We start from the raw sequence: 15,323 nt of genomic DNA, 5'->3' as shown, positions 1-15,323 counted from the left end.
GCCTTCACACGTACAATTTTTATGGCATCTTTTATCTAGTGAATACAGGAGCCGGACTGCAAATTGGCATTTAAAGTATGTATGATTCATGTGTAGCATAAGCATGGTCTCCGGGATCTATTTCCTTCTCTGTGACTTTTAGAGCTCCAAACACACTGGACACGCTCAAATGTGTATTGTGTGGGTCAACCAAAATTCTTAATTTCTGGTCAGTCCAGAAAAATCAAGGCAAGAGAGTGCTTACAAACCTGATAATAATCTTAAAGTACCCTATCTTCCTAGCATGCCCCAAACCCTGCATTCACAGCAGGACTGTGCAGTAAGGAATCAGGTGGGGATGTGTAGGACTGGGTGTTCTGAAAAGAATAAGAACAGAGGAAAAAGAATGAAAATAATTTGCATGTGTAGAGTTACATGGTTTTTAAAGAACACTTTGCTATAGATGATTTCCACTGGCCTCCTGCCCCCCAGCCCCACCTCAACAACACTGGGTCAGGTAGAGCAGGGGTTATCTGAGCCGGCTTGCCAATGAGAAAACTCAAGTTCAGAGAAATTAAACCACATGTGCAGATCACCTGCCCTTTGTGGGATCACCTGTCCTGTGTGGGATCACCTGTCCTGTGTGGGATCACCTGCCCTGTGCGAGATCACCTGCCCTGTGCGGGATCACCTGCCCTGTGCGGGATCACCTGTCCTGTGCGGGATCACCTGTCCTGTGCGGGATCACCTGCCCTGTGTGGGATCACCTGCCCTGTGTGGGATCACCTGTCCTGTGCGGGATCACCTGTCCTGTGTGGGATCACCTGCCCTGTGTGGGATCACCTGTCCTGTGTGGGATCACCTGCCCTGTGCGGGATCACCTGTCCTGTGCAGACATTTGCTGGTGACCCCGAGCTCATAGCGGTCCAGCTGGGGTGATGGTGAAGGCACTCTCCGTGTGACCTTTTCCATTCACATCATTCATTTTCTGAGGAGGACAGGTATATATTTGATTTTGTCCCCAAACGTGACCCTCGTCCAGGCACAATGACAAAGACAGAGAGAAGGCAGGCACTGGCCACAGCGCGCTGAGTTTCTCTCCCCAGGCCTCCGTCTCTTACTGCAAGCAGAGAAACAACGTCTGTGCCCGAGCCGAGTTTCTGTCCAAAACCGAGAGAGGAGTGTTCACCATCCCTGGAAAAGGACCTGCACCAGGTAGGCAGCCGCCTTGCACTGGCCTTGACCTAAGAGGTCGTGTCCAGATCGGATCTGAGGGCACCCAGGCCTCCACCGGCCGTCTCTGGAAGGAGTTGGGCTTTGGGGAGGTGAGGGGTGGAGGCAGGCGTTGAACAAAGGGGAGAAGCGTGAGGAAGAGACGGGCTGTCCTCCTTTCAGGGAAGAATGGCTGGTTCTGGAAATGCCCCCAAAGCAGCCGTGCTGGTGGGGAAGTGGCTTCTCACCTCAGGTGTGTTCATTTCCACCCCCAGGCGCCCCCACAGGCTGCTGGGGGCACACAGTACACAGAGTGGATTGCCATGCAGCCCTCACACATCTGTCCTCACAGGAGGCTCAGCGTGGAAGTGACTTGCCCAGTGTCACAGGGCAAGCCCCAAGCCCAGAGGTGTCTGACTGAGGAGACTGTGGCCCGGTCATCCATTGTGACTTCAGAACTCGCCAGGATTCAGGAACACACAGGGCTGGCCTGCGAGTGTTCTCCCCGCTGGGCTGGGCGCTCTGTGCCCGACCTCCTCCCCCACCTCCTCCCCCCCTGAATTGTTTGCTGGGCGCTCTCCCTCTATCAGACCTTCCCTACGGGATCTGAAGACCCCCAGGGAGCCGCGGCCCCGCCCAGAGGAGGGGCAGGGTTTGCCTGGCCATCACGCCTCCTGGAGGGGGTGTGGATAAAATTGCAGTGCACTGTCAGATTTCAGCAAATGCAGATTAAAGTTGAGATTAGTTTGAAGCTGAATAACAAAATCAGCCCTAATTAGGAGGCTAAGCCCGGGCTAAAGCTCCCCGGCCTTGCATCATCAGAGGGCAAAGCCCCACCTTGTTTGTTTATACAGAGAACAAAGCCGGCATCCCTGGGGTTTGGCCAGAGGCCCCGCCAGTGAGCCCCGGGATGCGGGCACCCCTGCAGCCAGCCACAGGTGCCACTCCCTCAGGAAGGTCTTATCACAGAGGACAGGATGGGGGAGGGGGCACCGGTGTCTGTTAAACTCCTACTGTGTGCCCCAGGCTTTCCATTCGGGAAAGCTCTCAAAGAGATGTGAGCTAATATTATTATTTCACCCATTTTACAGATGGAAATGATACTTAGGAAGCAGGTGACTAGCCCAGGGTCCCATTGGATTTTAACCCAGGCCTATTGGGTTTGATGCCTGCCTGGTGCCTCAGACACCTCCCCCCTCCACTTGCCAGGGGCCTGGGACCTCTGCTTTGACCTCTCACCTCTCGGAAGTAACACCATGGTTTCACTTCCCCCTCTGTTGGAGAACACCAGATGTGGAGCTGTGATTGGCATCTGCTGCTCTGACTGCCCCTCTGTCAACGCCAGCCAAAATGCTCACCTTGACCTGTTTGCTGGTTGGATTTCCTACAGTTTAGATGTACCAACCACATCACCCATGTCCACCTCTATTTTTTCTTGTCTTTTAGAGCACAGGGAAAGGCCTGTGTTAAAGTGTCGCTTGCAAATGTGGGTCACAGAATCGGATCTGCCGGGGAGCCCCGCCTCATGCAGCAGAGGCCAGCTGCGCCCGGGGAACCAGTGCTACCCGGGGAACATGCGTGCCTTTCCCTTTACTTCTGCTTCTCAGCATTTTATCACCAAGCATTGCTTTAACCTTTTCTGGTAGCAGTAAATGAGAGAGAAAAGGGAACAGAAAGACAACGAGAGATACAGACCAATATTACACAGGCTGCTAGCTGGATGTCTGCCTTTAAAGAAAAAATTTAACCCTATGCTGGGAACACTCTTCAAGTTATTAAAAACCCTCCCAGAGCCTCATTTTAAAGCAGATGTAGAGTAGGCCATCGTGTGGTGGTACCATGCGTGCAGGGACAGATGCCCTCTTACTGGAAATGGAGGTGGTTTTGAGCTGATCACTACTGTAAACACAGCGGCCGCGAGCACCCTTGTAGTTCACAACTTGTGTGCAATCAGGATTGTTCCCTTATGTAAATTGCTGACAGTGAAATCGCTAAGTCAGAGGCATGTAAATAGTTAAGGTTTTCGCCACTTGTGATCGAATTGCCCTTCAGGACAGGGGTCACAAGGCACCTTGCCCTGGCCGTCACCGGGCATGACCGTTTAAGGAAAACCTTGCTAATCAAGTAATAATGTTGTTTTCAGTACTTTTGCAACGGAAAAGTACGTTTTCTTGAAACAAAGCCAACTTTACAATGTTTAGGAAATTTGGAATATTTTTCCCACCCAGAATGCCACCCCTAATATAATTACCCCCCTTGCCTGGGGTGCCGCCTATTTGTATTCAGACTTACCCGTTTGTACCTGGATGCAATCATAGGGCATAGACCAGGGGTCCTCAAACTTTTTAAACAGGGGGCCAGTTCACTGTCCCTCAGACCGTTGGAGGGCCGGACTATAGTTTAAAAAACAAAACAAAACTATGAACAAATTCCTGTGCGCACTGCGGGCCCGGGACGAGTTGGCTGCTAAGCAGGACAGGCAGAGGCACCCAGCGGGCCGGATAAATGTCCTCGGCGGGCCGCATGTGGCCCGCGGGCCATAGTTTGAGGACGCCTGGCATAGACTTTCAGGCTTGGCCTTGCTTATTCACTCACCTTTATCTTCGGAAACACGGCCAGGTAGCCTTATGGTCTTCACTGTAGTGACTGCTGTGACGTACCTCGCATGCTCAGGGCTTTTCCATATGTTGAATCATTTTCTTAATTTCGGAGTATTGGGGAGCCTGGGTGTGCAGACGTCCTCAACGCTTTTGCCTAGTGCTGCTGCTTGCACTCCCAACGCCTGCACCCACTGGCAGGGCACCCACAAGCTAGGGGCGAGACTGCTTCCTCCTCCCCCAGCTCAGAGCATCCTGCTCTTCCTCGCAGCTTTGTGCACAGTCACGTGATTTTGTTCTGTCACAGTTTCTTGAGACAGGGCATGGTGGGAAAGCAGGGGCTTTGGAGGCAGGTGGCCTGGGCCCACATAGTAGGTGTTCAATAAATATTTGTTAATTGCAAAGTAGTTACAAAACAACTCCTCTGTGCCAGGAACGTAATATGTTATTCCACTACTACAACCGCTCCGTCCTTGGAAGAATTCTTCTTACTTTATCGAGGAGGGAGCAGCTGGGCTTAGTCCCTGGTTAGATGGATGTCTTCGGGCAAATGGCCTAATATCTCTGAGCCTCAGATTCTTCGTGTTTAGCATGGAGGTGATAGTACCCACATTGCTGGGCTGCGGGAGGATTACATGGGCTAAGTATGTGATGCATGTGGCCCGTGTTCGCTAAATGGTGAGGATTGTTTTCAGCTACTTCAGGCAGCCCTTGCATTGGACCGTCTTGGAGTGATATCGTCATTAATGTATTCTTAGGCAGGAGGTATGGCTCTTTATTTATTTGAGAAGTGTTTCTTATTCTGTTTAAAAATTTCTTTCTGTTTAGGGCATTATAATATCAACGAATCCCTTGTGAAGCAGTCGCCAACGACATTAGTGTCCTGTTTTAAATCAAAAACTGACCGTGGATTAAAACTGACATCAACAGTCCCGGGACCCGGTTATTACAACCCACACGATCACATCAAAATTCCGAAAAAAGCACTTATCCCGTGAGTCCTGCTGATCCTGAACTTTCTTTTGAAAGGCGGTTCTGGGAAGGACCCCAACATGGGTAGAAAAGGGAGGGGTGCCGCTGCTTGTCAGGACGCTGCGCCAGGTCGCTGTCCTTGTTGATTCATAGTAGGTGCTCAGTAAGTGTGTGTTGCATGCATAATATGTATTGAGCAACTACTCTGTCCCAGGAACTTAACATCATGCTCAATTATCATAACAACCCTGTTGTAAGAATTACTCTTCCTGGAGGAGGGAGCTGGGCTTCAGGGAGACTGGGAGATTTGCCTAAATCCACCGGCTAACGAGGTGCTGCTGGGAATCAGGCCCAAACTGTCTGGCTCTTTCCATATTCCCCACGATGCCGTGCGCTCCTGGGCTGACTATCCTATTTTACAACATAAAGCCTCCACCGGGGTGGCAGGCATGCAAAGCAATGGAGCTCGCATAGTTTTGTGCTGATCGGTGAGCAGCCCGGACCCTGAAGTTGGTCAGACCTGCTGGACTGACACTTCAGCTCTGCTTTCCTGCTCGGTGAACTTGGGCACTGCACCCACCCCTCTGAGCCTCCATGCCCTCATCTGTAAAGTGGGGGTAATTCATGCCTCACAGTGTTGTTTGCTGATTTAAAAATATAGATTTGGCATATGGATGGCAGATGCAAATGGTGACTTAATATTAACACAAATTTAAAAGGTAAAGACAGGTACTTGGTGTTACTTTCACCCAAGAGACCAAAAGATTCCAAGGGCTTATGACCTTTCAATCGGTTCTAGAATTTGTAAAACTACCTGCAGTTAAGGTCAGTACCATCTAAGACCGCACCCCTGCAGAGTCTTCGCCAGGCAGGAATGGCTGCTGGGAGGGCTGACCAGGGGCTGGGACCAAGCGTATAGGCACCTGGGCACCTCTGAACAGGTGACTGGGCTTATAGCCACAGCAGGTCAGAAGTCTGGGCACCCCAGGGACGCTGACAACGATGGGCGTCGGTTCAGGGCAAGGAGAGAGGGGAGCTGGGGAGCCCAGCATGACATGAACCTGACGAGTACAGCGTAGAATCCAGAGAAGGGACTTGGACCTCGGGGGGAGCCCGCAGGACAAGCTGCATCTGCCCTCTGGTTCCTGGGGACTCGGACCTCGGGGGGAGCCCGCAGGACAAGCTGCATCTGCTCTCTGGTCCCTGGTTCTGCAGCTTGACCCTTCACAGGCTCCCGGGCTCAGGACCGGGCTCTCTCCAAACATCAGGGACTTCCTGCCTCAGGTTGGCTTAGGCACCACGGCACACCACCTCCCTGCTCCTCTGGCAGCGAATAGAGTGGGGAAGAGGATGGCTGTGGAGTTAGACCCGAGTCTGAGTCCTGACTCGGTCCCCTGCAGACACTTCTCTCTGAGCACAGTTTCCACATTGTTAGGCGGGAATAAGAACCTTATCTTTTAGGGGTTCTGTCAGGATTAGATGAGAAAGTGCTTGAAAACAGCTGTTACTATCATAGCTGCGATTACCCTGTATCCTACAGGCATCCTATATAATAAAACGCTAATATGCAAATCTACCGAACGGCAGAATGACCGGTCGCTATGTCGTGCGCCAGCCACCAGGGGGCAGACGCTTAACACAGGAGCTGCCCCCTGGTGGTCAGTGCGCTCCCCCAGGGGGAGCACCGCTCAGCTAGAAGCCGGGCTCATGGCTGGCGAGCACAGCGGCAGCGCTAAGGATCCCTTGGGGATCCTGGACTTCAAGAGGGCACAGGCTGGGCTGAGGGACTCCCGCCCCAATGCATGAATGTCATGCACCGGGCCTCTAGTATTAGGATATAGGAGCAGCTGTTTGGCATGGCCGCTCAATCCCCCAGCCCGTATCCGGAAGCTTCGTCAGGAATGGGGAAAGGGGTGTGGAGAATGCTCTGTGTTTAACCACTTTCCCCAGAGAAGTGTCACTTGACTGGGCTTAAATTGAGATGAGCAGTTTGAAATAATCTCATTAAATGGCCTTTGCATCTGCCAGCCCACAGGTCCTTGCTGGAGGCTGTGGAGCTGCTCAGGTGAACAGAACACCATACACCCCCAGCCAGACTCACCTGGAGCAGCGCAGGGCCAGGCAGGGGCGCAGGCGGCAGAATGGCGGTCGGTGGCCACACACAGCCCGTCTCTCCAGCGGGGCAGTGCAGTGGTGCTGGCATGCCTGGGGGTGTCTGGGGCGCACTGGCTCTCCGTGATGCTTTGTGAATAATGGATCCATGGTTAATAAGCCTCGGAAACACTACTTATAAACCCTCTGCCCCGGGAGCATCGCAGGGAGCGTGGGCTTATTAAAGGCTCTGAGAAGGCCTGCACAAAGGAACCTATTAAGCCCAGTGTCTCTTAAATTCAGGCTTACAGGCGAGTAGATGGTGTCCCAGCCTCTGCGGCAGGACCTCTGTGTTCACTGGCTCTGGGGTCGGGGCTGCTCTCAGCACCCCTCTGGCCTTCGTTTCTCTCTGTGTGGAAAGAAGGGAGGTCTTTTCATTCCTGACGCTCCATGAGCCCAGGAGAGCACAGAGGGGGCAGCAAACACGGAGCCAGCTGAGACCCACAAAGGAGGTCCTACAAACAGATTTTTAATTGACGTGGAAAGGATGGAGCTGAGAAATCTGTGATTTCACTTAAAAGACGAGATGATAAAACTGAAGCGTGCTTTGGTTATTCTAAAAACAGATCCACCCGTTTGTGTTAATGATGAAGGCATGATGTAAGATGAAGAAAGATACAGGCTCCCCTGTGTCCCGGAGGGAAGAGGGACAGGAGGGCCTGGGCGCCCGTGTTCCAGGACTCAGACCCCTGAGAAGGTCTGTGCAGTTTTCTGCCACATGCACGGAACACGCATGTGACCGTGTGTCTTGGGTTGGAAGGGCTTGGCTCCCGTTTGAGGGAGGGTCCAGCTTGCAAAACGATATGTAGGTTCTGTTCTCTTCAGGGTGTAGGGGGACCGGGGGGATGTCAGCCCCATGTTACCGACCAGCAGGAGTGGTGCCCAGAGTGGTGAGAGGGTGGGGATGTGACAGGCGCTCAGGAGGCCGCAGGGGCTGAGCCTGCCGCGTCCCCTGGGAGACTGTGGCAGAGAGGGGTAAGCACAGGCTGGCCGTCACCCCCAAACTCCTGCCTTCCTCACTCACCGGCCCGAGAACCTGGAGGGAGGGGTCACCGAACTCCCGGGAAATCTAAATCCATCTTCCGTGAATTGGAACAAATGCTTGTAACAAGGTGCTGGCAAGAATAATGTCAGATAACCCACAGAGCTCACCAGGTACGGCGCACCGTGAGCTTGCATACATGTTGAAGAGGATCCCTACGCTCAACTGGTATTACCTTTTAAAAAATTTAATGTAGTTTTATTGATTTCAGAGAGGAAGGGAGAAGGAGAGAGAGAGAAACATCAATGAGGAGAGAGAATTATTGATCAGCTGCCTCCTGCTCACCCCACACTGGGGATCCAGTCAGAAACCCTGGCATGTGCCCTGACCGGGAATCGAGCTGAGACCTCCTGGTTCATAGGCCGCCACTCAACCACTGAGCCACACGGCCGGGCTGGACTCCGTGTCTTGAGTGGCCCCTGTAGGGCGGATGCTGTGCGAGGGCTGGTGGGTTGTTTGCGGCCAGTTCTGGGTTCCTTGTTGAAGAATAGGCCACGGGGGGCCTCTGCTCTGGCCACTTGGCTGACTCAGCAGCTCAGAGGACTCAGCAGCTCCCAGGGGGCTGCAGAGCGAAGGGCCTGCCAAGGCTTCCCAGTGATGACTCACTGGATCAGGGTGGGTCGGGCTTTTGGAGATAAACCTTTTCTCCCAGCTCAGCCTTCCAACTCAAGCTCACCCGCCAGGAGGTGAAACTCCCACTGACATCTTTCTAACCCTGGATCTCCTTCTGGGAGCCCTAAGCCACTGGTTTTGCAGTGACACGCTGCCCTGTCACAGCTGGGCCCGGAGAATCAAGCCCCCCTTCAATTTGGGTGATTAGGAGGGACCCACCTAAAGTTCCCCTGGGGTTTCCAATTAGATATGGGGCGCTTCTTCCCAAACGCTGTAATCTGTCACCTGCTACCTGCTAAACAGATACTGCATTCCAGCCCAGGGGCATGGCTGCCCTGTAATGAGGAGAAAAATTGCCCCTTTATCCCTCCAGACCCTGGGAACCCCCGAGGCAGAGAGTCTGTGCTGGGAGTGTCCCCGGGGTCTCCATGCCGCCCCCAGTGACCTGCTGAGCCCTCTGACACATTCATTATTCTCAGAGATTTGCAAACAGCTCATGTTGGAAGCTGCAAACACACTTAATCCAGCTGTGGCCAACTCAGAGCTTTGATAGATGTTTTCTTTCCACGGGGCAGGACCAGGGTGGCTTTTATAACTGAGCCATGAGGCTCATAAAAGCCTGTCACAAAGCTCTGAGGGCTGCCCCGGGTTTGATCCAGCCTGACCTTTGCGATGGGCCCAGCCCCGCCACCACACGGAGGGAGCAGCCCTGGCCCATGATAAATCTGTCTGGGGGCGGGGAGGAGGGGGTTCCAGATGTCTGGGCTCCCCCACTCGCTCCAACCCCTCTGCTTTTCTCTGCTGTTCAGCAAATGTCCCAGAAATAGGGACAGGGCCTCAAAGATGAGTCAGACACAACCCTCTCCCTTAAGAGCTAGACAAGCGAGGGGCATAGAAACAGCGAGTTCTGTGCAGGGAAAAGAATGGCTAGAATGTGTGGAGGGGCCAGCTACACTGATACTATCTGGGGCCATGCTTCCAACTCTCCTACAGGTCGAATTAACAGGCCAAGTGCAGACTCACCAAGATGCTGGAGCAGGGCTTCCCAAGGGAGGGGGGTGCGGTGGGGAGGAGAGAGGGCTGCGGCCTGCGAATTCCCCTGCAGGAGGAGAGAAGTGAAGGCAGAATCAGAGTTTGCAGGGGAAGGCTGAAGGAACAGCAGGGGCAAAGCACGGATTGCTGAACACTGTGGTGCTGGGTGTTTCCAGAAGGCAACACGGGAGCAGAGGGCAAGGAGGTTGGGCTGCGCTGAGAGCCACACGTGGAAGCTTTTCCTTTGGCTTCTCATCGGGGTCTGGGAGGGCGGGTGGTCAGAAACAATCAGAAACCCAGAAACCACAGGCGGATTGAGGTTTGAAGGCAAGGTGGCTCACCCTTGGTCTCCTTGCGCCCCAGTTCCTGTCATGAGGGGCTGCAGCCTTTGCCCCTGCTGTTTCGCTGCTGGAAATGCCCCCTTGCCCTTGCCCACCTTTCCTACCTGAAGAATTCCTGCACACCTTTCAGGGCAAATGCTGGCCCTTCGAGGGTAGATTTCTGTCTCTCTCCCATCCATCTATCTATCTATCTATCTATCTATCTATCTATCTATCTATCATCTATCTATCATCTATCTATCATCTTTATCTCTCCATCTCTCTCTCTCTCTCTCTCTCTCTCTCTCTCTCTGCACTCTCAATGTAGTTTTTATCTCTAGTTTAATATTTTAAAAAAAAGTAATGCAAGTAAAGCACTAGCTAGTTTTCATAACAACCTGGTGGCAGGTATTACCACCCTTCCTTTTACAGAAGCAGGAACAGGCCTGGGAGGCAGAGACTTTAAGGACACACAGCTAGTGACTGGGGGTGTCTGAGGGCAGAGCGGGCCTGCCTTTAGCTGCCACCAGCGTGATTGTCACTGCAGTGGACTGTCAAGCCCTCAGGGGTGTTCAGGGCCTGCGTCTTAGCACAGAAGAGTCTGGATGCCTGCTGCAGAGCCGCACACATGGCAGACACTGTCTGCAGACCCAGAGCTGAGTTGCAGGGCTGAGCCACTCCTGGGCATGCAGGTGGCATGGAGGACAAGGGACCTCTCTGACCCATTTTCTTTTTCTTTCTTTTTTTTTTTTGTGTGTGACCATTTTCACCAAGAATGCTGACCAGACCCTGCCCCTGCCTGCTCAGCCTCCTGCAGGTGTCCCTGGTTGGGAAAGTAGGCACCTCACGGTGTCTCAAAGAATCGGGCTTGGGGGAGACTCAGACAATGGGGTGACCTCATACAATGGTTGGCTCATTTCAGACCTAATGTCCAGGAATCAAGCCTGTTTCTCAGCTATGTCCATCACACACTCATCTAATTTCTGGGAGTTCTTTGAAGAGGTGACCCACGCCAGAACAAGGAGCAGCCAGCTTCTATTTATAAGGGGAGAAGTGGCTGATCACACACCATAACCAGTTCTCCCATGCCAGCTAGAACGGGGAAAAGGAGGCAATGTTTCCCCCCCTTTTCCTGTGGCACCTTTGTTCTAAACATAAGCATCAAAGCCAGCTGTGTGAGCCTCAGGACGATTTGCTGTGGCTTTTAACGGCCGCCCCCTCCCCCGGCAGTGGGAGTGTCCACCCTCTGGCTGACTCTGTGAGGGAGGGCTCCCTTTCCTGAGGCTCAGCTGCTCCTCTGAGGCCAAGCAGCTGGGCAGAGTGCTGGAGGAATCACAACAATAGCGATGACTAGTTTTATTGAGCACTTACTGTGTGCTGGCACTACGTTAGGTGCCTTACATGCCTTTTCTCCACTCAAGTCCTGTCGAAAGAGTGGGTGGTGTTGCCCCTTGCCACAGGTGGACAGGCTAGGGGACTTGTCTGAGTCTCGCTGCCAGGGAGTGGCACGACTAGAATTCAGACTCAGGTCTGTGTGACTCTCAGACTCAAAAATTCCCTGATGCCTTTCCCCGATTACTAGGCGCCGGAGACGTGGGTCCTGGGCCCGCATTATCCCTGACGTGCTTTGCATTCTGGGCGACTAGCTTTCTCTGGACACCGATTTCTTTAGCAAAATAAGGAGGTTGGCTAAGACGCTCTAGGTCCCCACCTGCTCTCGGAGTTTAAGAACGCCTCTGTCCCATCCAGAAGGTGCTGGCCACAGGGCGGCAGTCTCAGTGGCCAGGATCCCAGTTCCGTCCTCGTTCTGCTGGGCGGGCTTCAAGCTGGGGTGAGCCCCTGTGGCTGTTCAGTGCTCTGAGAACTCCTCTTCCCTGTCGGTGAGAGACCTGGGGAGAAGCCTCCGGTGTGAGGCGGGAGCAGGCAGCCCTTCTAATGGCTGGGAGAGGAGAGGAGTGTGATTCCCATAACAATCCCAGAATTCCCTGGGCAGCCCAGGGACCCTCTTTGAACCAAGGGTTGATGGAATGTCACAGCTGGAAGGGACCTCAGATGTCATCATATCCAACCCCCTTGTTTTACAGATGGGGAGACTGAGGCACAGAGTGAATTTGTGTCAGAGTTAGGGCATAAGTATAGGTTCCACTTCTCTTTCATTCATTCTCTCAACACCAGGCATGAAAGATGAAAGGCTCCCCTCTCTGAAGGAGTGGGAGACAGACCTGAAAACAGACCATGGCAATGGAAGGGGTGTGCTATGCCTGTGGTTGGCAAACTGCGGCTTGAGAGCCACATGCGGCTCTTTGGCCCCTTGAGTGTGGCTCTTCCACAAAATACCACAGCCTGGGCGAGTCTATTTTGAAGAAGTGGCGTTAGAAGAAGTTTAAGTTTAAAAAAATTGGCTCTCAAAAGAAATTTCAATCGTTGTACTGTTGATATTTGGCTCTGTTGACTAATGAGTTTGCCGACCACTGTGCTATGCAGAGGCCCCTTAATTCCCAAGCCAGCATTTTTCTACTCCCATGTCCTGCCTCCACAGGAAGGTATGTGGTAGGGCTCTGGGGAGTCAACACTGAAATAGTCTCTAGAGATCTACTAGTCTTGGGTAGCAAACCCCTGGAAACCGGGATGCCTGTTTTCTTTCCCTGGCCATGGCAGACATCACAAGTAGATCACAATGCTCTTCACAGAGCCAATGCAAAGCCTCCGTGCTTTACACTGAGCTCCAGCCAGGCATTGCCAGTCGAGCAGGGTTGACAATGAGATTAGCTCAGTAACATCATTACAACAACAGTGTGGACGGAGCTCTCCCGTGGTGCTGGGCTGTGTTTTCTGTGCCATCTCACTGAGCCCTGACAACAGGCCTGCGCTGTGGGTACTATTATGATCCCCATTGTGCAGATGAGGAAACTGAGGCCCCGGGCCCCCCAGCTCACAGCAGTGGATCCTCAAGAAAAAATAGGTCTCCTGGTGCCATGCCCAGTCCACCTGCAGACGGCTTGGTGCTGGGCAGGTCTTGGCTATGTCTAAAAACTACCATTTTGTCTTTTCTTAAGGAAACACCCCATCCTGAACTTCTCCACCCAGCCTTTGTCTCTGCCCCTGAAGCCATCTCTCCCAGGCCCTGGTCAGTACGAGATTGTGGACTACGCGGGGCCCCCCAAGTGTTTAATCTCCAGTGCATCGTTCGTGTCCAATACCAAGCGGTGGACAGTGGCACCGTCTCAACTAGGTCTGCCTGGCCCAGGTTAGAGGATTGTTTGAAATGACTGTAAAAACCAAATCTGGAATTGTTTGCCATTCCTGGGCCATCAAATGCCACTGATTTGTAGGTTGTTTGCCAAACAGGTTATAGGGGTTAGAGTGGATTTAGAAGACTTTTCAGCTTACACTTTCTGAGTATGAAAGTTGTGGGGGTTGTGTGTGTGTGTGTGTGTGTGTGTGTGTGTGTGTGTGTTTAAGTGAAAGGGCTCTCAGAGATGATCCAGGCCAGGGATTCATAACCAAGGACCATGACCACCGAGAGGCTCAGAGACAGGCTCCAGGGGTCTGGGGCTCTGACCTTGTCTGCAGACATTCTCTTCTAGGCTGAGGGGCCATAGCTTTTGTCAGGTGGTCAACAAGTTCATGTTCTCACAAATGTTTTAATCACTGGCCTCGCTTAGCTGAGTCACTTCATGGACAGGGAGCCGGGAGAGCAAGGGGTCCACAGGTCTCGGAAGTGAGGGGCAGCCGGAGCACAGGTGCGTCCCCTCTGCCGGGTTTGTCAGGCACGAACCAGGGACTGTTCACTGGGCAGCTCTGTTAAGCCATCTAGTTCCATTCCTTTCACAGGTGAGCTTCATCGGTGATACTCTGTGACCTCGGGTACCTACCTGGGAGTTAATCACACGAGGGACCTATTTGGAGCTTTTCATAGAGCCCCTTAGCTATTTACCTCCCCCTGACATTGACAGGCCTTTGGCACGGGTCAGGTGTGCACGGACAGGTGTGCTAGTGTGCAGGTGGGGTGGGCGGAGGAAGGCGGAGCTGAGGCGGCTGCCAGGCCTGTTAAATTCAGTCTTTCAAGGAGCATGGATGCTGCTTCCACCCTGGGGAGGCAAAGAGTCTGGTGGGGAGACACCTTCCCCCTCCAAGCTCACAGGTGAGTAGAATGGAAGGCAGACAGGACAGGGAGAAAGGCATTCACCGTAATCAAGCCAACAAAACGGCAGAGGTTTGACCTTCAGGTCGTCTGGTCAGTCCAGGCAGAGGTCATTTTGGTTGTGCTAATGCTTCTGTAAGTGCTGAGCTCCAGTGGGCGGTCTCAGGAGGCCCGGGGGCCAGGGGAGACCCTGGTCTGACCCTGTTGGGCCCAGACCCCTAAGAGCTTTGTGTCCATGTCTTCTCTGCGCTGTGCATGGTGCGAGACACCTGGCACACGGGTCGGACAGTACCTCCTGGGCGTGAGCACATGCAAACATCTGCCTCCTTGGCCCCAGGGGTGCAGATGTGCCTGGACTGCTATGTGCCCCCATCAGCAGCTTCCCAGGCAACCAACAGAGGTCACCCATGGCCCCTCGTTAACCAAATCAGTGTCAGTGTGAGTTTCCCGTCACCCGGGCTTGTTCCCAAGCCCCTGTGGTTCTGGCTGCTGATTTCCTGAAGAACCTGCAGGGTCATGGCTTTCGCTTTTCTGGAAATTTCTGAAATCAATCAAAACAAAACCCCACCAAGCTGACACCTTGCTTCTTTAAGAGTATCGCTTTACTCAGTCTTTCCCCCCCAAATTTCATAGAAAGACCGTTTGTAAGTTCTGCTTTGTCAAAGAAGTGAAAAGGGGCTAAAGAAGGTGGGAAACCAGAGTTCGAGTCCTACCTCGGCCAGTTAAGAACCGGATAACCTTGGGCCGTCCCCTGCTCTGTCTGCCTCCCCACACGGATGGTGCAGGGGCTGGGACAGGGGTGCCCTGGCCTTGCCAGCTCTGACGTAGAACGAAAGAGACTCCTGCAACTGGCCTTCTCTGTCTTCACGCTGCCCCTCTCTCCTCACAGCCACCTACCAGCCGGAGCTCCCTGGGAAGCAGTCCTTTCTCTACAACGAGGGCAACAGGTGGATCCCGGTGTTGTAGCGACCTCACAGGGCACGGGAAGGCCCGGCCACCAGCCGCCCCACGCAGGTGCCCAGGGCTGACGTGGGGCCGCTCTGCCACCTGGGTCCGTTGTTGCGGCATCTGTCCTGGTCTCGAGCTGCCTCCTGGAGATTGGGCCCCCCACCCCTCTGACCCCGTGGTTTCCTGAGAAGAAGAGGAGAGGACAGAGCCTCCCCGGTTCCTTCGCCAGGCGCCTGTCCAGGCTGCTGTCTGCACCCTGCCCTCAGACGCAAGGGCCTCCTGAAGCTCGGGCTCCAGGGAGAAGGCAGAGGAGG

The 15,323-nt window shown here is 53.5% G+C and overlaps 1 protein-coding gene across 1 annotated transcript in view; it reads left to right on the top strand.

The window, feature by feature from the left end:
- Positions 1–15,059, top strand: part of STPG1 (sperm tail PG-rich repeat containing 1) — a 34,028-nt gene extending 18,969 nt beyond the window's left edge. Inside the window, exons 5-8 of the mRNA XM_080655478.1 lie at positions 1,086–1,194; positions 4,617–4,782; positions 12,974–13,164; positions 14,951–15,059. Of these exons, the coding sequence (XP_080511604.1) occupies positions 1,086–1,194; positions 4,617–4,782; positions 12,974–13,164; positions 14,951–15,027 (543 nt within the window). The 3' untranslated portion in view covers positions 15,028–15,059. The remainder of the gene's footprint in view (positions 1–1,085; positions 1,195–4,616; positions 4,783–12,973; positions 13,165–14,950) is intronic.
- Positions 15,060–15,323: the final 264 nt, after the last annotated feature.

The sequence above is a fragment of the Plecotus auritus genome, assembly GCF_963455305.1.
Source record: "Plecotus auritus genome assembly, chromosome: 2".
Lineage (NCBI taxonomy): Eukaryota > Metazoa > Chordata > Mammalia > Chiroptera > Vespertilionidae > Plecotus > Plecotus auritus.
This window is presented reverse-complemented; position numbering and strand designations above follow the sequence as displayed.